General features: G+C 41.0%; 1 protein-coding gene across 1 annotated transcript in view; it reads left to right on the top strand.

The window, feature by feature from the left end:
- The first annotated feature begins 843 nt into the window (after positions 1-843).
- Positions 844-25,166, top strand: part of PCSK1 (proprotein convertase subtilisin/kexin type 1) — a 43,631-nt gene continuing 19,308 nt past the window's right edge. Inside the window, exons 1-8 of the mRNA XM_004375040.1 lie at positions 844-1,218; positions 4,427-4,531; positions 9,817-9,927; positions 11,827-11,973; positions 13,316-13,392; positions 19,008-19,096; positions 21,497-21,669; positions 23,511-23,723. Of these exons, the coding sequence (XP_004375097.1) occupies positions 1,039-1,218; positions 4,427-4,531; positions 9,817-9,927; positions 11,827-11,973; positions 13,316-13,392; positions 19,008-19,096; positions 21,497-21,669; positions 23,511-23,723 (1,095 nt within the window). The 5' untranslated portion in view covers positions 844-1,038. The remainder of the gene's footprint in view (positions 1,219-4,426; positions 4,532-9,816; positions 9,928-11,826; positions 11,974-13,315; positions 13,393-19,007; positions 19,097-21,496; positions 21,670-23,510; positions 23,724-25,166) is intronic.

The raw sequence follows: 25,166 nt of genomic DNA, 5'->3' as shown, positions 1-25,166 counted from the left end.
GTTAATGAAACCTGCCCCCCACCCCCAACCCTGAGGCAACATAGCATCATTTGGAGCCTTAGATACTCTTGATTAATAAATAGAATATTTTTCTGCTTAAAAAATATAAATTAATCATTTTTCAGATAAGCACTGTAAGCATGGTGGTGATACTATGCTCTGCAATGTCTGGAACTGCATTTTAAATATTGTTTTACCAAGGGTGAGAAACAGGGGAGAAAAGGAAGTAAAATTGTAAACTAAAGTGGTTTGAATGGTTAAAAAATATATTTTAAAAAGTATTGCTTTAACACTGTCTTGGAGAGATACTCATTTTCTTGGGTGATTTACAGCAGGATCTGGGTAGTAGTAGCTTCCTTCTCTGTGTCCTCCCAGCCTCTGTCCAACTGGGAGACCTAAGAACCCTGCTCTTCATAGCAAATGCTGTTACCCAGAGGGCCATTATAAAGATCCTACCCCCGCCCAAACACACACATACAGGAGAGAGAGAACCGAATAAATATAAAGAAAAGGGATAAAAGGGAGAGAAAAGTGTGTTGTACTCCCAGCTTTTGGTTGTTAGTAGTTATATGCAAGTGGGGCACTTCACTTTGAGAAGTGAAGATGTTTCTCATAGCTACAGAATTTAAGGGCAGACAGGGAGCCGACTGATCTCAGAAAACGATTCCTTCCTTTTCTTAATCCCTAGCTGCTTATTCTAGCCGCTTCTCCACCCCGCCGGGAATACCATCCAGATCTTAGTCCAGGTAGATCTGACGTCAAGAGATGGCTTTCGTCGATTTGACGTGTAAACACTCATTTCCATTCTGGCTCGCAAGAGCTGGGGCTCCACTCAGCCGGGAGACCAAAGCGCTTCACTGAGCGCTCGCCGCCGCCCAGCCTCTCCTCGCTCGCGCCTCCTATCTCCCTTCAGAGCAACCGGCAGCCAGAAGTGGTCCAGAGCCCCAGGGTGGGAAAGGCGAGTCTTTTTGGCTTTTCTCCTACCTTGGCTCTCTTCTATCTCTCCTTCCCACTTGTGTGCGAACCAGTGCGTGAGCTATGGAGCTGAGAGCCTGGACCCTGCAGGGTACTGCTTTAGCCCTCTTTTGCGCTTTGTGCGCATTGAACTGTGTGGGAGCAAAGAGGCAGTTTGTCAATGAATGGGCGGCGGAAATCTCCGGGGGACCGGAGGCAGCCTCGGCCATAGCTGAGGAGCTGGGCTATGACCTTTTGGGTCAGGTAAGAGTTTGCACTTTCAAGAAACTTTCTGGGGCCCAAGGGGACGGGCAGGACCGGAGCACGGTCTCCCAGGTGGGAGCTCCAGTTGCACTCCCCTGCGCCCAGTGTGACAAAAAGCAAGGAGCTTCTCCAGCTCTCGCCCCAGGCACGCTTGGAGAGAGAAAGAGCTTGCATTAGTTACTGTTTGGGCTCGGAGCAGCCAGGCAGAAGAAAGCCGGTGCAGCTGGATAGAGGTTATTCTTGCGGTTGTCCGCTCTAGAATTGAAATCTTGTTTCAGAGCGGTTTAGAAGAAAGATCCCTGCATGCTTGTTCAGGGAACTTGAGATGCACGCAGGCTTTCGCCACGCAAATGCCCTCCCCCACTTCCCGGAGAGGCGGTGCGCTCTGTCCCCCAAGACCCAGTCGGTCTGCGTCAGGAGCCGGCTGTTTCCTTCTTTTCAATATGGCAGCATCAGATCCAAATCCTGATGCAAGGGACCAGGCAGCCTTGGCGATGTCCGTGGGCAGCTTTTGGTGGCACGCCCAGGGCATTTGGAGAGCGCCAGCGGCCAAGACTCGCGGCTGGGAGACTGGGGGCCCGCGGAGAGCCTAGGGAGCCGGCGGGAGAAAAGGTGGGTGAAACACACGGGGACAAACTCTCCACACCTTTCAGTGGAGCTCTGGGATTTCACAGGGAACTTGCAAAGTCCGAGCTTCACAACTTTGCTCGACCAGTCCCCCTGCAGGGTCTAGCGCCTGAATTGACTGCGGGGAAGGGATCTATTTCTTTCTTGTTCCTCAGTCAAGTGCGTAATCGCTTCCCCAGGGTTTTCAGCTTGTGCTGGAAACTGTAATCTGTCCGAATGGGGGATGGGCTAATAAATAGCTTTTGCGCGGGGTGTGGTGAAGGCAGTAGAGCGGGTGTTTGGCTGGGCGACACCAAGGGGACGCCGGGGGGTGTGAGATCCAAGCTAGAGCTTTTCCTTGGCTCAGAACCAAACCTCCACCCTTTGCCTTGGAAGTAGTTGTGCGTCGAAGCGGGGGAGGAAGGAGTTGTAAAACATTTTGGCGCGTTTTTTTCTGGAGGTGGTGGTAAAGACTCCTAATGTCACGGATGAGTAATCCGTGTGGGCGTTGGCGATTCCTCAGATCGAATCCACTAGGGAAGACGCCTTCCTTTGCCAGAGGCTTCATTCTCCAACTTTATGAGCCAAGCTGCCTTTGAAATGCCTGTCAGGGAAAGCCAGTACACAGATTGACTTTCCGGTGTTCCAGGTGCAGACCTAGAATTTTGCTTTTGCCCAGCCCTTGATCTGTGCCAGGCTCTGTGTTAGGGGCTGAGAAAGAGGAGAAAGAGTCAGGTCTCTAGAGGGGACTGGCTTAGAAGCAAATGATGTAATTTGTGTAGTAGTAGAAGTTGCTCCTGACATCTCAGTATTTGTTGATTGAAGAAATGAAGATGGAAGGTGATTGGGGAGAGGTGAAAACAAGATTACCCAAAGGAGGAAACATTTGCACAGGGTTTGGGAAAAGACTCAAAGGTCGCCCGGAGGACGTATTGAGATTGGAAAAGGTACTGCAGGCATAGGGAACAGCTTGTGGGAAAGAGAAAGAGACATAATGGAGTTTAATAGTTAGCCTGGTAACTGCGAGTCATTTTTGGGAATTGTTGGTACCTAAAGGGAGAGGGAAGAGCAGATGGCGCTGTACTGGTGGGCGTGGTGGGCATCATGGAAACCTTGTGTGTCCTATGGGGGTGGGGAATGAAAATTTAATCCTTTATCCCTTGGGCAACTACTGAAAGGCTAACTATCACTGGTAATTACATAGGAAAGGATTAAGGGAGAAAGCAAACATTAAATCCTTCTTTCTTTTCTCACCTATTAGCCTCAGACCCACATCCAAAGCTGGACCACTCAATGGGGGAATTGCTTTTCAAAATAAACAAACATAAATCCCCAAGCTAAAAAACAATAAATCAGTATTCTTGCTAGGATCTTCAGAGAAATGATGGCATGGCCACAAGAAGCTTTAAAAAAAAAAAGTGGGGGAGGGCATTCATATTTGCATATTATTTGCATATGCTATATTTTCTCTAGCCATTTCTAGTGAAAAATAGCATAGTAATAAAAAATTTAAAAACAATATTTTTTTCTGAAAGACAATTAATGCTTTCTTGGGTCTACTTATTTCCTCCCTTGTTTACGCTAACCTAGCATCATTATCACAGAATCTCTATGGCCTACGGACAAAGCTCAGATTAATGAAATGACCAAAAGCAAAACTAGTCGAAAGCAGAGACAAAGCTAAACACTGGTGATCTTTTCCTATGGCTACTGACTTCTGTCACCAACTCCATCTAGAGCTTATAGCAGATTCACACCCTAAGACACAGTAGGCTTGGGGTAGGGCCCAAGCATCTTTATTAAAAATTGTTCTAGATGATGAGAATCACCAATTTAAACAACCTGCTTCTTCTTAAATAATCCATTGTCAACTGTTTGTATCTTTATTAAGGAAATACAGGGTATTTAGAGGACGTGGTAGATTCGAGTTAAGTACTATTTTGAATAAAGGAACACTAGCTTAAAATAATAATGAAAATGGTTCTAATAGACTAAAGATATCGATAGTCTCCCAGAGAAGTATGCACACCCTAAGGTGAAACACCTGTCCTAACTGTGGCAAGCCCGCCCTATCTCAAAAGCCTTGAACTAGAGGAGAATCAAATGGTCACCATTAGTAGCTGATAATTATTATCACCATGGATTCAGTAACTACATTTTATAACAACAATTAATTGCTTTAGCTGAATGTGGCACTGGTCATATACAGTACTCAAGGAGTTTGGTTGCTTTCCATAAATTATTGTTCTCTGACAGGATACATTTGATTAAATTGGTATTTTTTTGAGAAATGCCTACATACACAACATTGTTACAAAAAAAAAAAAATCAAATGTAGTTCCTCTAAAAGGTGTAAAACAGAAGAACCACCAACTTCTCAAATACACTGTGAGCCCAAGCGATAATATCCTGAGTGTCATTTCATTCAGCACTGACAAAATAGGGAAGGCATCTATCACTGTCTTTCTCATGAAGAAAAAAAGGTAACTTCAGGTTTAGGAATGGGTTTAGTAAAAGTCACCTGCCTTTAGCTGCATTTCAAACTAGCCCATGCATACTTCTTTTGGAAAGTGAATTTTTATTTTATTATCTTCTTTTCTAGATTGGATCTCTTGAAAATCACTACTTATTCAAACATAAAAACCATCCTCGAAGGTCTCGAAGGAGTGCCCTTCACATCACTAAAAGATTATCTGATGATGTTCGAGTAAGTGCTGTGCATTTGTCTTTGAACCAGTACCCTGACTTATCTGCTTTCTTTATGATTTCCAACAAGAGCAAAAGCACTTTGTAAATATGATTCCTTTGTTATGATAATAACTATTTATCCATAGTGTTCCTTTCCATAGGATCATAATTGCATATAATAATAAGATTGGACTACATTGGTTGAGCCAACTAAACTGAAATATATACATGTACAAGTAGGCCCCAATTTATGATGAACAACACTTACAACAGTGGTTTTTTTTTTGTGCATCTTATCATTAGTAATATGTACCACATACAGTATTGCAGCATGTAATTTGCTGATATTATCATTCTGGCAGATGTTTATATGTAATGTTTCCAACCCCCATAGCAAATAAAGATCGGATTTGTAAAGATACCAATAATAAAAGGCAATAATAATGAAAACTAAAAAAGAAAAAAAGAGGTATCCAACTTACATCAGAACCGACTTAAGACGGAGTTGTTGGAACAGAACTCTGTTGTAAGTCGGAGCTACCTGTATATATATGTGTGTGTGTGTATACTGGTTAGTAGTATATATGTATATATATATATATATACTGGCTCACAAATCCAGTGTAAGAGCATAAAGTGAATATTGAAAACCAGGTGGCAGCACTAATGAAAATGTTGACAATACAATCAATCAACAGCCTTTTATTATGTACCTATTATGTACCAAACTCTTCAATAGCCAATGTGGGGATGCCATAGAAATATATGAACCTTGCTTTCAATAACATTTCAGTGGGACTGAAAAAACATTCTATTATTTCTATTTGGTTTGGTTATAGAGGGAACTAGTGTTTATGCTAAAGTTCTAAATCTATGTCTGCATGAAATAAATGTTTCTGTAATCATTGCATTTATTTGACCCAAAGCATTTGATTCTTTTCCATCCTGGTTTGTGTGCAGAGTCAATGATTAGGCAAAAGCAGGAAATGCCTAGAATGAATATAGATAAATAGGATGGGGACCATTTGAATACATATTTAATATACCTATTGCTTTTTGAGATCTATTTTCAAACCAGTTTACATATCAATAGAAAACATTGATTATGTTGGGAGAATTGCTATTTGCAGACACAATGTTGCCTTTTCTCAAGAATGTTGCAGATACCATACTAGTGGAAACTTTTCCTGCTTGGCCTGCTTCTGTATATATGAATCCTGTTGCTGAGAACACACTAGGGAATTATGGAAACGTGGTGGGAGGGAGGAAACCCTGGTGGCATACTGGTTAAGAGCTACAGCTGCTAACCCAAAGGTCGGCAGTTCTAATACACCAGGTCCTCCCTGAAAACCGTATAGGGCAGTTCTACTCTGTCCTATAGGGTCGCTATGAGTTGGGATTGACTTAATGGCAACAGGTTTGGGTGGGAGAGAGAATATATCCTCTCAGTTTTCCGGGGAGGGGGAAGTGTAAATGACAGAAAGGTGATAGAACTGTTGGCAGTACACGAAATTCATGAGGCCTGTGAAATAATATTCTGGGGTTTTTGTTGTTGTTGTTCACAACCGATAGAAAATTTTAAAAAGAAGAAGGCAAATTATGAGGGAAAGATTAGACCTGGGTCACCAGTGTCCAGAAATAAGAGAAACAACCACGTCTAGACAAAGAATGTTGTATCAGGACCATGGACAGCAACACGCAGCTATAACACGCTCATTGCTAGGTGTTAGTCAAATTCTGGCTAGATTTGGGAGACAAAATCAGAGGCTCTGAAACTTACATTGTATGTTTCTTGTCCAGTGAGGTCTTCCCCGCCCCACGTCAAGGCAGATGGCTTATTGTATGTGGGCTCTGAAAAGTACGACAGCTTCTAGCATTGTGACTAGACTTAGTCCTTGGACAAACCAAGAGAGATTTTCTTCTCTGTCTCAGTGCATGCCAGGCATTAATGCACAAGGAAATCAGACTGACCTCCCTTCTCAACTCTGTAAGAGAAAATCAGACAGAATGGAGCATACCTGTTATTATTATTCAAAATATTTCCCTAAAATTAACTGATGTCCCAATTCTATTCTTTATATGTCTCCTTGATAGTTGATTTTAGGGGGAATCACAAGACCTAATGAGGAAGAGCTAAGAATTTACTCTCTAACATAGCCTTCTACCAAATAAGTCTACATAATCCTAAGAGAAATTACCCTTAGAATAATTTTATTCTAGGAAAAAATTCCTGGAACCCATAGAAGCTTGCAGTGGAAGGCTGCAGTAGATGATCTTTAATGCTCCTTCTGGATCAAAAAGATTATTTACAATTAAGTGCATAATACCTATTATATACATACTAGAAAGACCACCAGTTTTCTCTGTTCTATTTGGTCTGCTCTTCTAGAGATTAATATGGGCTTCTGAGTTAATGACATTAATCATAACACTGTTTCCTACAATTGGTTGTTTATGTGATCAGATGGCAGAGTTCCTCTTCTAATATTCCATTTAAAAAAATTACCCTTGATTTTAATTTTATTGCTCTTTTTTTGGCTGAGGCATAATATTCTTTTAAATTAGCCCTCTGAAATGCACTGATAGGCTATCTTTACAAATCTATTAATGAAGTCTCCAAACATAAGTGACCCTCTCCCCTGAAGATTAGTGCTTTTTCCTTTGCAGCCACCTTCCACAAGATCAACTCAGATGACAGTCAGTGAATTCAAAGCATTGGAGTATTTTAGGCCAAAACAATTAAGTTTGAAATAAAGGCACTTTAAAAATAAATTGTAGTGACTAATTTCTAGCTCTTAAGTCCCTCCTAATGTTTATAATAGGTCTGCAGTACATTTTCTAATTGAAAATTCAGGAGTCTTAGTGGATGGTTTTATTCTTTAGCTGCAAATTAATTTTCAGTTTTTATTTTTGGATCTGATTCATGAATACTCTCACATTAGCAATATCCCACTACACACTGGACTGTCATCATGTATACAACAGAGAGGATGTGTTTTGGAGAGGAAATGGTCATGTCGCCTAGCAAAATAAGAGATTGGCATTGCCTCATAGCAGTTATAACCACAAGGTGGCCCTTTACCCTCTCAGTGCCTCAAGTATAATAGGATTATGCCATAAATATGGGGCAGGTAATATTCACATTGTCAGATTTCTTTGCATAATACATGAAGCTGAATTAATGGTAAGTGTGCATGGTCAGTAGTGTTCATTCATCACCCTGGATCTGTTTCACATATTAAATACTCTCAAGCAGGAAGCTTTGGCACACAGAGGAACCAGAGTTTTGAATCTGCAAAGACACAGCACCTTTCTTAGCTTGTGTAACATTTGCAATCTCTACCATTTTTGTGTAAAGAAAGAGAAATTAAGCTGTAAGAACACCATAACAGCAGTGTCTAGGATCTCTCAGATATTGACTTATTCAATGAAAATGGATAAATATTCAGCTATCAAGCCCTAGAACTTCAATGCGAAAATGGGTATTATGGGCATTGGTGAAAAACAAAGCTCCAGGAATTGATGGAATACAAACCGAGATGTTTCAACAAATAGATGCAGCACTGGAAGTGCTCACCCTTCTATGCTAAAAAATTTGGAAGACAGCTATCTGGCCAACCAACTGGAAGAGATCCATATTTGCGTCTATTCCAAAGAAAGATTATCAAACAGAATGCAGAAATTATCGAACAATATCATTAATATCACACACAAGTAAAATTTTGCTGAAGTTAATTCAAAAACGGTTGCAGCAGTATATCAACAAGGAACTGCCAGAAATTCAAGCTGGATTCAGAAGAGGATGTGGAACAAGGGATATCATTGCTGATGTCAGATGTATCTTGGCTGAAAGCATAGAATACCAGAAAGATGTTTTATTGACTTGTGTTTTATTGACTACACAAAGGCATTCGATTTTGTAGACCATAACAAATTATGGATAACATTGCAAACAGTGGGAATTCCAGAACACTTAATTGTGCTCACATGGAACCTGTACATAGACCAAGAGGCAGTCATTTGAACAGAAAACAAGGGGATACGGCATGGTTTAAAGTCAGGAAACATGTGTGTCCGGGTTGTATCCTTTCCCCATACTTATTCAATCTGTATGCTGAACAGATAATCCAAGAAGCTGGACTAAGAAGAAGAACGTGGCATCAGGATTGGAGGAAGACTCATTAACAATCCGCAGTATGCCGATGACACAACCTTGCTTGCTTAAAGCGAAGAGGACTTGAAGCACTTACTGATGAAGATCAAAGACTACAGCCTTCATTATGGATTACACCTCAACATAAAGAAAACAAAAAACCTCACAACTGGACCAATAAGCAACATCATGATAAATGGAGAAAATATTGAAGCTGTCAAGGATTTCATTTTAGTTGGATCCACAGTCAACGTCCATAGAAGCAGCAGTCAAGAAATCAAACACTGTATTGCATTGGGCAAATCTGCTGCAGAAGACCTCTTTAAGGTGTTAAAAAGCAAAGATGTCACTTTGAGGACTAAGGTGTGCCTGACCTAAGCCATGATATTTTCAATTGCCTCATATGTATGCAAAAGCTGGACAATAAATAAGGAAGACTGAAGAATTGGTGCCTTAGAATTATGGTGTTGGTGAGGAATACTGAATATACACTATGGACTGCCAGAAGAAGAAAGAAATCTGTCTTGGAAGAAGTAAGCCAGAATGCTCCTTAGAAGCAAGGATGGCAAGACTTTGTCTTATGTACTTTGGGCATGTTATTAGAGGGGGACAACCCCTAAAGAAGGACAGTATGTTTGGTAAAGTAGAGCGTCAGCGAAAAAGAGGAAGACCCTCAAAGAGATGCATTAGCACAGTAGCTGCAACAATGGGCTCAAACAGCAACGATTGTGAGGGTGATGCAAGATCCGGCAGTGTGCTGTTCTGTTGTATGTGGAGTCGCTGTGAGTTGGAATAGGCTCAAAGACACCTAACTGCAACAACACAACGTGATCCATTTGCTTATGAAGTAGGCTAAACTTTTACTTCTACTGTTACCACAGTGTAAATAATTTGAGCAAATAATCACTTCATTGATTGCTTCTCCTCCTCCTAAAGGTACACTTTACTGTAATAGAGGGAATGTTTGTCTCCCCAGTGGGCAATACCTTTTTCTCACTGAGCTTCAAATTTGATCTGCAGTCAAACAAAAACATTGATTGTGGAGCTGCCGGAACTCTGATTGGGAGGGTACCTGAGGTAGTTAAAAGAAGGGTGATTACATAGAGGTGGCTATTTGACCATTGGTTTTCTTGCTGTAAAAATCCTTGTAGGTGATATGGGCTGAGCAACAGTATGAAAAAGATAGAAGTAAACGTACAGCTCTAAAAGATTCAGCATTAAATCTCTTCAATGATCCGATGTGGAACCAGCAGTGGTACTTGGTAAGTGCCTACAGAACTTGAGTTCTTTCTATTGTTACATCTGCAAAATGGATTTTTAAAATGAAAATTTAGCAGAGGGCTATGTTACCTGGAGATGAGGGCTGATGGGACCTTCCATGATCTAAATCTTCTGTGTTTCTGAATGAGGGAGTCTGAACCACAGATCTTTAGCTGTTATGAGAGAAGGGGTTTTGCCTCTTTGCCCTCTTAAGTTTATCTGGAGTAAGTGCAGAAGAGTCATAACTTATCTTGCAGGTTAGGGGTTCCAAAAACAGGACTTATGGCAAAAGTCACATTTGGTCAAAGTTACTCTTGAGAACCCTTTAAATAACTCACAGAGTACAGTGTACCTGGTTCAGTACATACAGCCTTGAGTGGCAATTCTTACATGCTATAGGTGAGAATGTCTGAACTAACCTAAAGGAAGGAACACAAGAAGAGTCTATTTGCAGGTGTCTAGACTTCAAACCATTCTGCGTTTAAGGTAGTTACCAAATCCTTATTGGTGTATGAGTACTGAATGGAGAAATTATAAGTGTTATTGGTGGCCTGCGGGGCGTTTTCTCTTCTGTTTTACTATTAAGACTCTATAGCAACAACACGTGTTAATAGAAGTGTTGGCTGTTAAGAATATTAAAAAAGATAATTTTTCATGACAGCCAAGAGCTAAGGTTCAGATACTCTTGTTACATAATGGATGGGAATGGATATCAATTCCTCTTGATATTATCTTAATGTAAGTAGTACTTGCTCATTGCAGCAGAAGAGACTCATTAGCTAACACTTTTTACGCATTTACTTAGAATTCTATGTGCCAAATAGTATTCTTAGTGTTCCTCACAACAACCTTATGTTGTAGATACAACAGTTACACCCATTTACGTGAAGAAACAGAGGCAATGGCAAGTTGAATAATTTGCCAAGATCACACAGCTATTAGTGGTGGGGCCATAATTCATGGCTCCAGAGGCCATGGTCTTAACAACCACATTCTATAATTGCTCTTGTGACTGACACAGAGGCCTTCTTCTCTGGCGCTGGCCAATAATCTGTGTGTGGTTTCCAGCTTCCTGTGATTCAGCTTCACAGTGGCTTGGTAAGTCCTTGTTTTTCCATACCTCTTTCTGAGGAGCATCAACAACAGGTCAGTCTACTCATTGACACTTTTGATTAGCGTTATTTATAAATTGATTACTGACCCCTTCACCAAGTCCCTGGCACTCTTTTGTGTCTCACACACTTGGCAATGTTCTCTTATCTGTATTCCCTTGCTGCATGGCTCTGCTTTCCTACAGTCCTACCAATTGGAAAATCCAAAAAAAAAAAAAAAAAATCTGAAAAAGAAAACCCCAATCTCTTCTGACAGGTACTTACTCCTTAAAACACTCATAACTGGAAATAGGCAAGTCCTGGATACTCTAGGTTCTGTTTTCTTTTTTAAAAAAAAGTTAAAAAAAAAATCTGAGAATGACCATGCACAAGACAATACAAAGTGAACTCAATGCAGCAATGGAGGGTCAAGATTGGGGGGGAGATAGCCTCATGGGACATCAAATAATGTTTCAGCAGATGAAAAGCTTGAGAATGTCATTATAAATGAAAGAAAATTAGGGATAAACTTCTTTGAAGCTACACAGTTCAAAGAGAAGGGGCACAGAGTAATTCATCTTTTCAAGTGATTTTCCATTGGAACAGTTGGGAAAAGAGCAGTGATGATTCACTTGCCCCCACATTTAACTTTGATTTGTTAGGTAAAATTTTTAGTTTTAATTGCCTCTTCTGAATGGTAGAGTGACCCCAGGAAAAGGAAACATGGATCTCCAAGTTAGAGCTTAAGTTCTCATTTTGCAGCAAGCAAATCACGACTTCACTAATGTTTCTTTGCTTTTCTTTCCATAGCAAGATACCAGGATGACGGCAGCTTTGCCCAAGCTGGACCTCCATGTGATACCTGTGTGGCAAAAAGGCATCACGGGCAAAGGAGTTGTTATCACTGTACTGGATGATGGCTTGGAGTGGAATCACACAGACATCTATGCCAATTATGTGAGTCTGGGTTTTCCCATAACTGTGACTGAGGGAGCTCTCTACACAGACACATAATTAGGGATTTCCTTTCCTTCAAACAGTAGGCTGCTCTGACCTTGGCTCTGGTGATGAAAAGCCAAGGCTTCATTCATCCCTTCCCTCACACTTCTGCCAGCCCATGTGAACTTGTTTTGTACCAGTGGGCATTGAAAGAATTTAGTGGGACCACGGATTACACAAACACATGTTTTTTTTTTTTGGTGGGGGTGGGAGAAGTCACAAAAATCCTCTAAATTATTAGACCCATTCAGGTTCTGAGCCACTCAGTCTTTGGGGCATTAAGGCAATCAAATCAAGCCCAGTGCCTGAGACCATTTTTATAGTCTTGCTTCTCACACTCCTTAAGGGTCAGTATCTCTGACGCTGTGAACTTGCAAAAATATGTTTCCCTCCATGCAAAGTTGAAGTCTACTTCACACAGTGCAAAAATGCGAAGCTGAGAAAGGAAAAGTTTACTAGAAACTGGAAAATAAATAAATGAAAACTACTTGTGCAATTGTTTATGAAGTTCCCCATAATATATCTTAGCTCTTTAGATCAGGGGTGTGGATGTTCTTTCTTTAAGATTGTCTTTTATCTCTCTCACTCTTACTACCCATCCAAGATGTACCAGCTATGGTACAAATCTAAGGAGCAAAGGAGAAGAAGGCATGAAAAAGATTAGCACAGGGTAGAAAGTAGCAATTATTGAAAGATAAGGGAAATACCAAGAAATAGCAGTAGTAGTGATAGAATTCCTATGTGAGAGATGTGTAAGTGTAGCAACCTGGTTGGAAAAGGTGGTGGACCTGAAAGCCTGTCTTGAATTTCAAACACACTCTCTACTTAAATTACATGTTTATTTAGGGTACCTGGAGGGGCTGAAGTAGATCACAGTATACCTGAGCCCATCCCTCAACCACCTTTTTGCACCAAGATTAATAAGATAATGAGTGTCAAAGTGTCGCTAACTCTATGGCCTTTGTTAAGTCCTTTAACTACTCTGGGCCTAAATTTGTCACCGTAGAAATGAGGCCGTTGAACTAAGTAAGCTCTGATTCCTTCTAGCTCTAATATCCTAAGCGCTTCCATGAGCTATAGGTTCAGTAACATTCACTGAGAACTGGATGCTGGCTCACTTTGCTGTGTTCACCAGCTCTGCCTGGTTTATGGATGTAATAAATGATCAGCGACTCCGCCAGGCACCTTAAATTGCAGGCTTTTGAGGTGTTGTCCAGAATGGGAACAGGGTAGGGTTAGAGAACTTGGGAAGTGCTGCTTTTATGATGATGCTACAGTGTTATTTCTGTTGTCTCTTTAGGATCCAGAGGCTAGCTATGATTTTAATGATAATGACCATGATCCATTTCCCCGATATGATCCCACAAATGAGAACAAGTGAGTAAACGTGGGTTTTTGGAAATGAAGTGCTCTAAAATGCTTCTATCTTATTTGAGAAAATTATAGTATAAATGTGATGCACATTTAGCTTTCAGAAAATGCTAATGCATATCATCCCTATCACAATATTTGGTTATTTTTAAAACAAAATCTTCTATTTTTATACTCCTTTTGTTTATAGAGCCACATTTCAATTAAACCTTCTTCTTATGTTATGAAATTCTCCCTGTCAAGTGTTACTGAAATAGTTATAACATTAGAAAGAATATTCGGGACATAAAGAATAAAAACCTTGAGCCACACCCTCCATACACCAATTCCTCTATGAAAATTTTCAATATTAACAATAGGCTTAAAGTCATGAAAAGAAATATAGATGACCAAGATAACAAATCTGCCACAACTTCCTGTGGTGGCTACAACCACGCTCACCAGTTCCCCCAGAAGAGCATTCAGACAACAGACAAGAGAAATACACCCTGACATCTGCCCCAAATTCAAGACAGTCTCCAGGGCACTGGACTGGTTAGCAGCCTGCTCCAGAGTTCCTGCTGGGTATAATAAAGCCAAAGCGAAGAGTAAGGGGACAGCATCTGACTCCCAAATTAGCTATCTTTTTGTAGCAGCCACAGAGTGATGAGGGAAGCCAAAAGACAGATCTTCCAAAGTCAAAGAAGGTCTCAGAGGTCAAAGAAAGATTCAGAGGCAAGAAACTGTTTTTAACGTTCTTTGCCAGCCCCAAAGAAACTTCACCCTCCAAGCCCATGACCTCAAAGCATCTAAGCTCATGTGAGATTTCATCTTTGTTCATAGTGAAATTCCTCACAGACTTCAAGGAGACCTTCAAATTTTCCTCTTCATTTGCTCCACCCAGAAGAGACTTGCACCAAAATAGATCAAAGCTAAGATCAAAATTAGGGCTTGGTGCTTAGGTACGGGGATGAAAAGAGCAAAGCAACTAAAAGCTCTTCACGAATGTCATGTAAAGTGCTTCCCTTGTCTCTGTGGGTGGCCCTCTCTCGGACTATTAACCAACCAACCAACTTGGGTCAACCAAGTCCTCTCTCTCTTGCTCTTAGAACTCCCATGTGGCTGGCACAGTATTGACTTAAAGTTGTTTCTTTCCTTGGATGGTTCTCCTTCCAGAAGGCCAATCAGAACTCAAGAAGGGATGCTGGGGTACCTTGACTTGTCCTCAACTTCTGGGTGTATAATTTTTCCTTGGAGAGAAGAGGGAAGCTTGTGGAGAGTTCAAAAATATTGCTTCTTTCAGTACCATTAATTTCTTCAAGTGTTGGAGTGAGAGGTTAGCCTTAAGCACCTCCTTGAGGTTGGAACATTCCAGTAACAACACAGCAGGAAACACTGGATGGGGTACCCTTGGAGGAAAGTAGGAACGTCTCAGGAGCTTATATCAGGGCCCCAGACATATTTCTGAGCCAGGGCGGTGTAGAACCAACAGGAACATCTGCTCTTTTGGAACACAGGCCTTGTAATTTTAGCCTGGCTGTAGTCATGGTTCTGCCAAATACCAGGATAGAGGTTGGTCTTGGGGAAATCACTTACCTCTCTCTGCCTGTATTTCCCTCTCCTCCTAAAATGGGTTATAAGACACCTGCTCCCTATTTTTCTGAAAGGAACTTCCTGAGGAAATAAGTGAAAGTGTAGGAAGAAAGGCGCACTCTAATTAAAATGGACATAAAACCACTTACTGTCAATCCATCCCCTTGGTCAAGGCTGAGAAGGAAATTTGTTGTCAGCCACATAGGAACAGCTGAGGAGACTGTTAACTGGAGGTGTCAACCTCTTCCCAGGGCAGTGTTACCCTGGGTGATAACTTGTGTGGTGGCTGCGTGATAGGTGAATATCTGAAGTGATACTCTGTAGAGTTTCTCTATTCATAAGTGTTGAGGTCAGGGGGCGGGAGCGGGAGGCTGGGTGGGGCTCAGACCTCCATCTTCTCTCTCAAAAAAGGAGGAATCTCACAGCATTTTTAATAGCCACATTTCCCCCAATTCAGGGAACTGCCATACTCTAAGGAAGCAGCCCATATAACGAAATTTATTTTGTTCCTGAAAACTCTGAGCTTCAAAGTGTAACCTGCCATGGAAGCTCCACATAACAGTTAATGTGCTACAGCCATACAGTTAAGAGCACAGACTTCGGAGCCAGAGTTAGAACAAATCTTAGATCTGCCACTTAATAGTTGAATGACCTTGAGCAATTACTTAACTTTTTTATGCCTTGGCTTTATCATCTATTTAAAAGGGATAGCAATAGTATTTACTCCATTGGGTGATTATGAAGATTATTGTCGTTATTGTTAGGTGTCAATGAGTCGGTTCCAACTTGTAGTGACACTACGTACAACAGAACAAACCCTGTCCTGCACTATCGTCACAATCGTTGCTATGTTTGAGCCCATCGTTACGGCCACTGTGTCAATCCATCTCATTGAGGGATTAAAGGAGTTTATATATGTAAATGATTTGGACAGTACCTGGTACATAGAAAAAGTTAAATAAGTGTTTGCTATGATGATGAGAATGATGATGATGACAATGACAAAGATGATGACAATTATCTAGGTTTCTCATTTAGCAACTGAGGTAGACCCTTCCTTCAGTGAGAAATCAGCACGACAAGAATAATATCATCCAATAGGAACAGAAGCCCAGACAATTCTCTGAGCCAATTCAGAATCTGCTATTTGAAAATGACACAATAAGCAACTATCACTCAGAGTCCTCTTGACTATCAGCCAAAAAGGTAGCATCCCTATCTTTTACCAGGTGTAATAAAAATTAGAGTTACCCTGCTAGTATGTTGTCAGAAATAAATCCCTTATGCCTGGAAAATGAATGACTTCATTTTATCTTGGACTTTTTATAGCAATTGGAGACCTATTATCCCCCAATTCCAAGGGCTTTATCTCTCCAAACTATCTGTGTTGCTGCTGTTCTTTATTACTATGTAAATGAGATTAATGAGAGCAGCATTTGAATGCTCCTCTACAAATCAAAAGAGGACTCACTAAATAGTGAAACCTTAAAAGCGCAGGTAGCTCTTACTGTTAAGCTGGCATAAATCTGTATTCAGTATTTCAACACCAATTATGGATGATTTTTCTAGCTAAATAACATGTGTGACAAGGATATTTTAACCATAATAATAGTAGTCTTTAAACTATCTTGTGGGATAATTTTTAAAAAATTCTATTTGTTTAAATGCCAGTTACCACCATTGTTCTAAAATAATAGAGGGTTCTTTTCTATCAGTGCTTGACTTAAGGAAAGAAAAAGAACTGCAGATCTATAAAGAATGACATAGAACCACTTTGATAAAGTCTTCCTTTTTTCTCAAGGTATGGAGGTGGGAAGTAAGGATAAAAGGAGGAAAAATTATCAACTCATATTTGTACCATGATATTACCACAACTTTCATTAGAAAATAGTCAGTCCTTAGTACACAATGGGATAAATAATAGGTGGTGTCATATTAAATCACTTTTTGGACAGAGGCACAATACTGACGATGTCTGCCAACAGGTTAATTCTGTTGGCTCAGGCTGGAGATGGCACTGAATTTTTTGGCTATCCTGGGCCTTGTCTCCCATTGTGTGTCAATGGGAATATAGGCAGTGGTGACTTCTAGGACACATTTCCCAGAGGATGATGACTGAATTTCTCCTTCTACAAAGGGAAAGAGGGTAAATCCATCAAGGAAGCATGAGATGTGGGTGCCTTTCTAGAGAATGGGTGTGTTGGTCAGAAAAGTTTCATTTGCTAGTAATAGAATCCTGTTAAAGCTGAAGTAAGATGGGGATTTAATTTTTTTTTTTTTTTTTAATTCACCCAAGAAATGCTCTGGTTTCAGGCATCACAAGATCCAGGAGTTCAAATAATTTGCCATCAGGATATCAACCACTCTCTCTCCACCCTCTCGTGTGTCTCCCCTCCACTTAGTTTCATTCTCAAAGAGAATCTTGTCTAGCACCAATTTTCACATGGCTCACATGGTACTTAAAGCTCGAGATTCCTGAGTAAGAGTTTAATTCTCTTCCCCAGAATATGCATCAGTCCTTGAAAGCACTGTGGGAGGAGAAGCACCACGACTGAGAGAATCACAGGAAGTGAAGGAGGGTCGCTTCCCAAAAGAGAAAAATTCTAGCAGACAAAACGAAGCAGATACCTGCTGCATGGCAGAAGACCTTGAATTAATGACAATTATATTGCTCTGACTTAGGATTCCTATTCAGTATTAACACAAAGGAGCAGGAATGTCATTTAGGGGAAGGAGACCAGGAAATCATTTTTTTGTACTTCAGGAAAAAAGAAAAGTGAAACAGAATCTATTTTGAATGACTCAGTCAATTTAGAATTTTTATATTTCATGCAAGCCTAAATTAATAGCCAGTGTAATAGTGTCTAACAGTAGCTGGCCAACAGAGTTTCTCAAGCTGACCCTTCCTCTCTTTTCCTCTTTGTCGGCATATATCGTCAATGGCTCCTCCAAGCCACCAACAGCCTTCACACTGTGCCCAGATGCTTCCACAATGGAAAAAAACATGAAACAAAAAAATTCGTATTAATGTGCTCTTGACTTATTGGCCCTCCTGAGATCAGGATAGTGATGGGAAAAGACAATTATTATTGCCAGAATTTCAGAATTGATATTTTAATGGTGGAATTTGGTGTGTTGTATGATGAATATTTTCCCCCAAATATTCTGAAATTATAAATTACCCTCTTTGTCTGATTGCAAAACCAGTCTTGTTCAGGCTCTCAGTCCCAGTCAGAGTTATAAAAGCACCCTGGTCTCCCAGTTATCTTGCAGTGCCTTGTTAAAATCTCAAACTCCACTTGGTACCAGGAGGCCCTCAAATCTTTTAGTCTGGTGTATGGTTAGAGGATGGAATAAGCAAGGGGAGGAGGACCTGAGTGGGAACTTTGCCCTAGCGAGTGTTTCCTACTAGGGCCAAGCCAAAACCAAACCAAACCCGTTGCCATCGAGTTGATTCGACTCATAATGACCCTAGAGGACAGAGTAGAACTGCCCTATACCATTTTCAAGGAGGGCCTGGTGGATTCGAACTGCTGACCTTTTGGTTAGCAGCCAAACTCTTAACCACTATGCCATCGGGTTTCCAGGTCTGGGATAATCTACTCCAATGTAGCCACTAGGGAGCAAAATGAGGAGTTACTTCACTAACAAAAAGTGTGGAGTGGAAGCAATTTCTTTGAAACACTTTCTGAAAGAGTCAGAGTTGTGCATTATAGTATCAAGAGTTAACACTGAGTTCTTACTATATATCAGTCACTGTTCTACCCTACGCACAATATCAGGTGTTCTTCACAACAACTCTTTGAAGTGAAGTAACTGACCCAAGATCACATGACTAGTTAGTGGCCGAAGGCAGAATTTAAATTCGCATAGTCTGGCTCCAGTACCTGTGCCCTTAATCTGAACATAAACTTCATATAATACTGATGTGAAGAAAACCAGCAACAAGACTGACAGAAGGCTAATATACCCATGTACCATGAATTCATGAACAAAATAAATATTTGGTTCTTATTTATGTTTTATAATTCTTATTTTTTAATCCTCAGACACGGGACCAGATGTGCAGGAGAAATTGCCATGCAAGCAAATAATCACAAGTGTGGGGTCGGAATTGCATACGATTCCAAAGTTGGAGGTAAAACGGAGGATTGTTTCTGTGGTTTAGCACTTTAGTTTGAGGCTTGCATCATCCAGTGTAACTAGGGTGGGGCTTTGCTTTTCAATGACCAGGGAAGAAATAAATCCCATGCAAAATTAGCTGCGGGACTTGAGAGGGTGACTTGCAAGCAAGTCGATGGATCTGTAACTCCTAGAACATGGATAGCTGAATGTAGCCCATACATGTTTGTGGGGGAAAAAAAAAATGGAAATATTGGATAGTTTTTGAACCAAATCTAATTTTGTACATGTTCTGATTTGAATGGGTTTGTTATCGAGTGCTTGGAGGAGATAAATTTAGGCAAAGTCTTTCTCTGCCTCTCAATTCTGTAGTTCTTCACTTCATAGCAAAAACAAAAAAAAGTTTAGAAAGTAAAAAAGAATACATACCTGTTATATTAAGAAGCCAATGGTTATTTTTGACAGTAAGAATTTTGAATCTCTGGTTGTTTCAGAGTCCTTACGGGAAACATATGGTAAACTCCGTCAGGGTATTGAGGACAATTTAATAAAGGAACTGTTTATGAGGGTTAAAGGAAATCAACAAGAGACTAGCAGATGTAGGCGGATGTTACCGTCCTTAGGTCTAGAGGAGCCTGGGGAAGGAGAGGTCAATGGAAACTGGAGAGAGCACTGAGGCCATAAGAGAGAGCCAATGGGCAGGAGCCATGGCCTTGAGTACAACAGGGAGCTACTTCTAGACAAGGAGGGATCCCTCACTTTTCCTCTCACCTCCCAACCTCCTGCAGGTGTATTCACTTGGCTTGACTCAATGGGAAGGTGGAGGTCAAGGGAGCTCTTTGACATAGTCTGTGCTCCCGTGGAGATGGGTGGAGAGTGGATCTGCAGGAGCTAACAGAGAATATAACACTTGTCTCTCCTTTTTACACTATCCCCACCTCAGGATTTCACAGTTATGCTACAGACTTTTAGTTTAGTTTTCAAAAACTATAATAATAAAAAAGGTCAATTGTAGAACATGTAATACAGTAAAACCCCATTAAATTATACATGAATACACCTTGAGTTTGGTTATGTATTCCTTTTGAGAACCCAAATAAATATACATCTTGGTATATATAATGCATCCCTCACTCATACAGCACACTTTTAGATTTTAAGGATCATTCCTGACCCTTTGATACTAGCATCTTCAAATTGCCATGGTAAATTAAACAAAGGCAGAAGCACAAATGATGTAATCACCTACAGTATGAATTCACTTTTTAAGGCACAATGAACTAGGTACCTACAGATTGTGAGAGAATCATCTGATCCCTTCATTTTATAGAAAAGGAATCAGAAGCAAGTTTCTCAAGATCACAAAAGATAGTTTGTGGCCATGTAGAACTGAAAAACAAAACTTCTGATTCCAAGCCCAGTGATTTTTTTTCTTTCTGTCATTACTTCACTGCTGTAGCCCCAAATGAATTTTTAAACAATTTCTTTTACAAATGTGACTATAACTTTGGTGTCAATCACATGCTTTTTTTTTTAAACCTTTGTTACACGTAAATAATAGTGTGAAAATATAAGTCTGTGCGCTCCATTGCATTATTACTCTGAAGTCAGGAATAAGCAGGTAACTGCCTGTACCTGTCTAAATTGTGTTTGCCTTCCTGGCTCTTAACGTCATGAGCCTGCTGGAAAGCACCAAGAGCTCAGCGTCTACCTTCTCCTGATGAAAAATGATACCCCCTCAGGAGTAACATCCATGGCAATGATTTCATCCTTGAGATTATTTAGAAGAAAAGGAAGCTTGTTTCTTGAAAATGTTTCTTAAGAAACACATTAAAGAATGGCCTCCAGGTTATTTTTAATCACTGCTTAGAAACAAGTGTTCTTTCCCTATTTGTTTCCTATTGTGTGTAGATCTTTTCAAGCTTCAAGGTTTCTGTACAGGGTCCTTTGTATGGTGCAGGCTGGGCACAGCCATTAATGGTGCTGCCGTGAAAGAGGGCACTTTTACGGATCTTTCTGAAAGCTGTCCTGTCATTGAGTGGTGGAAGAAGGGGAAAACTAAGATATTTTATAATCAGCAACACCCATGACCACTTCCTCTCATCCAACCATGCCGTGCCCTCTCTACCTCAGGGGTATTACTGGGAATACAACCTTAAGTGGGACAAATAATCAATCAGGATTGTCTGCACAGTACTTCCAGCTCTCTCTAATGGGCAGAGGAGAAAGCTTATGGAGGTGGTGACTTGAACCTTCCTTCTCTGGTGTTAGCAGCTGGGTCACGGGCATTTGGGACACCCAGTGGTTACCCTGTTTGTGGCTCTTTTGAGAGTCCATTCAAAATGTGAATACTAAGAACATTGTGCCTTTTGACATGTACACACTGACATCAACATACTGTTTTTTTACTGCTCAGGCATAAGAATGCTAGATGGCATTGTGACCGATGCTATTGAGGCCAGTTCAATAGGATTCAACCCCGGACATGTGGATATTTACAGTGCAAGCTGGGGCCCAAATGATGATGGAAAAACTGTGGAGGGGCCTGGCCGACTAGCCCAGAAGGCTTTTGAATATGGTGTCAAACAGGTGAGATGCTTAACACAGACCCACCTGAGATGCAACCTGACCATTTGGATTTGAGGGGAAGGGAAGAACAGTTATATGGGGGGGGGGGGGTGACTCTGAAATCTTTGTCAAAATCCTTTACAATTTAGACAGCCAGATCATTCTTCAGAGAGATGGATGTGAAGGGTTAAGGGAATTTTCCCCGCTTGGGTCTGACATTGAACAGAGATTCATTACTTTCAGGATATTCACTTAAAAAATTCTCACACTTCTGGACATTTGTTTTTCACTTTCCTGCTGTTTTTTGGTTTTATACCACGTACACTACTACTCAGACTTCTTTAGGATGCTCTGAAAATGAATTCTTAAAGATAGCAACATGCTACCTTCCACTGCACGTTCCCTTTGAATACTTGTGCCTTGGTGATGTTGTTGCATTCACTTGGGTTTACTGCATTCTCGCACAGATTTTGAGGCCTTGTACTCCACAGGATGGAACAAATGTAGAAACTTTGGTGAGCACAAATTGGAAAATCATAGAAGGGTGGCCTTGATGAATTCCATTCAATTGACAGTTGCTTTCAATGCAGCTGCAGCAGATCTGAATAATGTCTGATTGTGTCATTCTATCAGTCAGCCAGAAGATCAAGCAGAAAGAGAGGAAGGTCAAAGATTCAAACATACTAACATAGACCTAGAGAAGAGTGAAAAAATATGAGCAAGTGCTGTTGCTGTTGTCGTTAGTTGCTGTCAAGTTGATTCCAACCCATGCAACCCCGTATGTGCCGAGTAGAACTCATCCACAGAGTTTTCAAGGCTGTGACCTTTTGGAAGAACCCTCATGGCACAATGGTTAGAAGTGCTCGGCTACAAACTAAAAGGCTGGTGATTCGAACCCTTAGGTAGTCTGTGGAAAAAAGATGTGGCAGTCTGCTTCTGTAAAGATTTACAGCCTTGGAAATCCTATGGAGCAGTTCTACTCTGTCCTATAGAGTCGCTATGAGTCAGAATCAACTCAACTGCGGTGGGTTTGGTTTTTTGGACCTTTTGGAAGCAGATAGCCAGGCCTGTCCTCTGAGGTGGGTTCAAACTGCCAACCTGTCAGTTAGTAGTCTAGTGCTTTACCATTTGCACCACCCAGAGACTCCAGGCAAAAGCTAAAGGCCAGACTATGAATCCTCATAATAAGAAAAGGAAGGAAGAAAAGTGTTGCTCATCCCACAGAGGGCCCAGATAAAGGAGGACTCCTACGGCCGATAGCTCTTGCAGTCTTGTGAGATTTTCAACATTGACTTTGGAGAACCTAGAGTGAAAATAGGCCCCAAAGTTCTCTCTGAGAACTTCGTCCATGTATTTATTTGTTGGGGATTTTATTGGGACATGAGAAAAATGCCAATAGATGATTTAAAAAAAAAAAAAAAAAGTTGCCATAGAGTCAGTTCTGACTCATGATAACCCCATGTTTGCCGGAGTAGAACTGTGTCCTATTGGGTTTTCAATGGCTGATTTTTCAAAAGTAGATTATCAAGCCTCTTTCAAGGTACCTCTGGGTAGACTTGAACCTCCAACTTTTTGGTTAGCAGCTGAGCATGTTAACTATTTGCACCACCCCAGGACTCCATAGATAATAATAAAAATTAAAAAAAAAACAAACAAAACCCATTGTCATCAAGTCCATTCCAACTCATGGTGACCCTACATGTTATACAGTAGAAGTGCTCCATAAAGTTTTCTTGGCTGTAATCTTTATAGAAGCAGATCACCAGCTTTTCTCCTGTGGCATCACTGGATGGGTTCAAATTGCCACTCTTGAGGTTAGTAGCTGATTGCAAACATGGTATATATTATGGCTTTTCCTTTAGGGGAGACAAGGCAAGGGCTCCATCTTCGTCTGGGCTTCGGGGAACGGGGGGCGTCAGGGAGACAACTGTGACTGTGATGGGTACACGGACAGCATCTACACCATCTCCATCAGCAGTGCTTCCCAGCAAGGCCTCTCGCCCTGGTATGCCGAGAAGTGTTCCTCGACGCTGGCCACCTCTTACAGCAGCGGGGATTACACCGACCAGCGAATTGTATGTTGTTTTTGTCTACCTCTCTCTGCTTAGGTAGGACAGCATGGCTTGCATTCAGAATGATCCCCCTAACTGACCTTTGCTAAGATTGATTTGCTTAAGCTTGATGTCTCAGCTGGGGAGACTTACCACTTACTCACTTGAAAGGCTGGCATATATTGGGAAATTTTCTCTCTCAGGCATAATGACACTTCTGCCAAGATGATCTTGCCTCTCTGACATTTTTAAACTCAGCCCCAAGAAGTCACCAAACCTGTCATTACATACTGTGGAGACGCCACATGTCCATTCTGCTTGTCTGAGGCCTCCCTGAAAACAGCCATAAAGGAGATTTCAGGGCTGTAGGGGCTTTATCGCACTTGTACTTATTGATCTTCTAATAGCAGGGATGCGGTCTGACTTGCCCTTTAGCAGATGATAAAAATACAGAGCATACACAAGTTATGCCTCCTAAGAATGGATGGCCTGCATGAAAATAACAGTCTAAATTTCCCCTGAGGTGAACTCAGCATCCGGATAAGCAGCTCTGGGAGGCTACATGCTCAGAGCGCTCCTCCAGCCCACGCCTGGCTGTGCCTGTGCTTCCGTGAGTCAGACTGCCAAGGGCAATTATTGGATTTCCCTTCAAGGGCATGATGATGAAGGGCCATTCCAAGGCTTGGAGAACAAAGAGAGGCACTTTTCTTTTTTTTAATTTTTTTTTTTTTTTGTACTTTAGGTGGTTTACAGAACAAATAGTTTCTCATTAAACAGTCAGTACACGTATTGTTTTATGACATTAGTTAACAACCCCACGACATGCCAACACTCTCCCTTCTCGACCTTGGAGGACCTTTTTTTTTGGTGAAAATATACATAGCCAAAGATACACCATTTCAGAAATTTCTACATGTACAATTCGGTGACATCGATTACATTCTTCCAGTTGTGCTGCTATTCTCACTCTCCTTTTCCAAATTATTCCATCACCATTATCTTCAACTCACTGCCCCCTAGGCTTCCCATCAAACCTTTTGAGTTGCTGTTGTCAATTTGATCTCACATAGATAATTTTTTTTTGTACCTTAGATGAAGGTTTGCAGAGCAAACAGTTTCTCATTAAACAGTTAATACACATATTGCTTTATGACAATGGTTAACAACCCCATGACATGTCAACACTGTCCCTTCTCAACCTTGGGTTCCCTATCACCAGCTTTCCTGTCCCCTCCTGCCTTCTAGTCCTTGTCCCTGGACTGCTGTGCCTCATTAGTCCCGTTTTGTTTTATGGGGCTGTCCAATCCCTGGGTGAACGGTGAACCTCGGGAGTGACTTCACCTCTGAGCTAAAAGGATGTCTAGGGACCATACTCTCGGGGTTTCTCCAGTCTGTCAGGCCACTAAATCTGGTCTTTTCTTTAATTTTTATTTATTTATTTTTATTGTACTTCAGGCGAAGGCTTAC

This window comes from Trichechus manatus, unplaced genomic scaffold (genome assembly GCF_000243295.1).
Source record: "Trichechus manatus latirostris isolate Lorelei unplaced genomic scaffold, TriManLat1.0 scaffold00032, whole genome shotgun sequence".
NCBI classification, from domain to species: Eukaryota; Metazoa; Chordata; class Mammalia; order Sirenia; family Trichechidae; genus Trichechus; species Trichechus manatus.
Note: the sequence above shows the minus strand (reverse complement) of the source record. Positions and strands in the feature narration are given on the sequence as shown.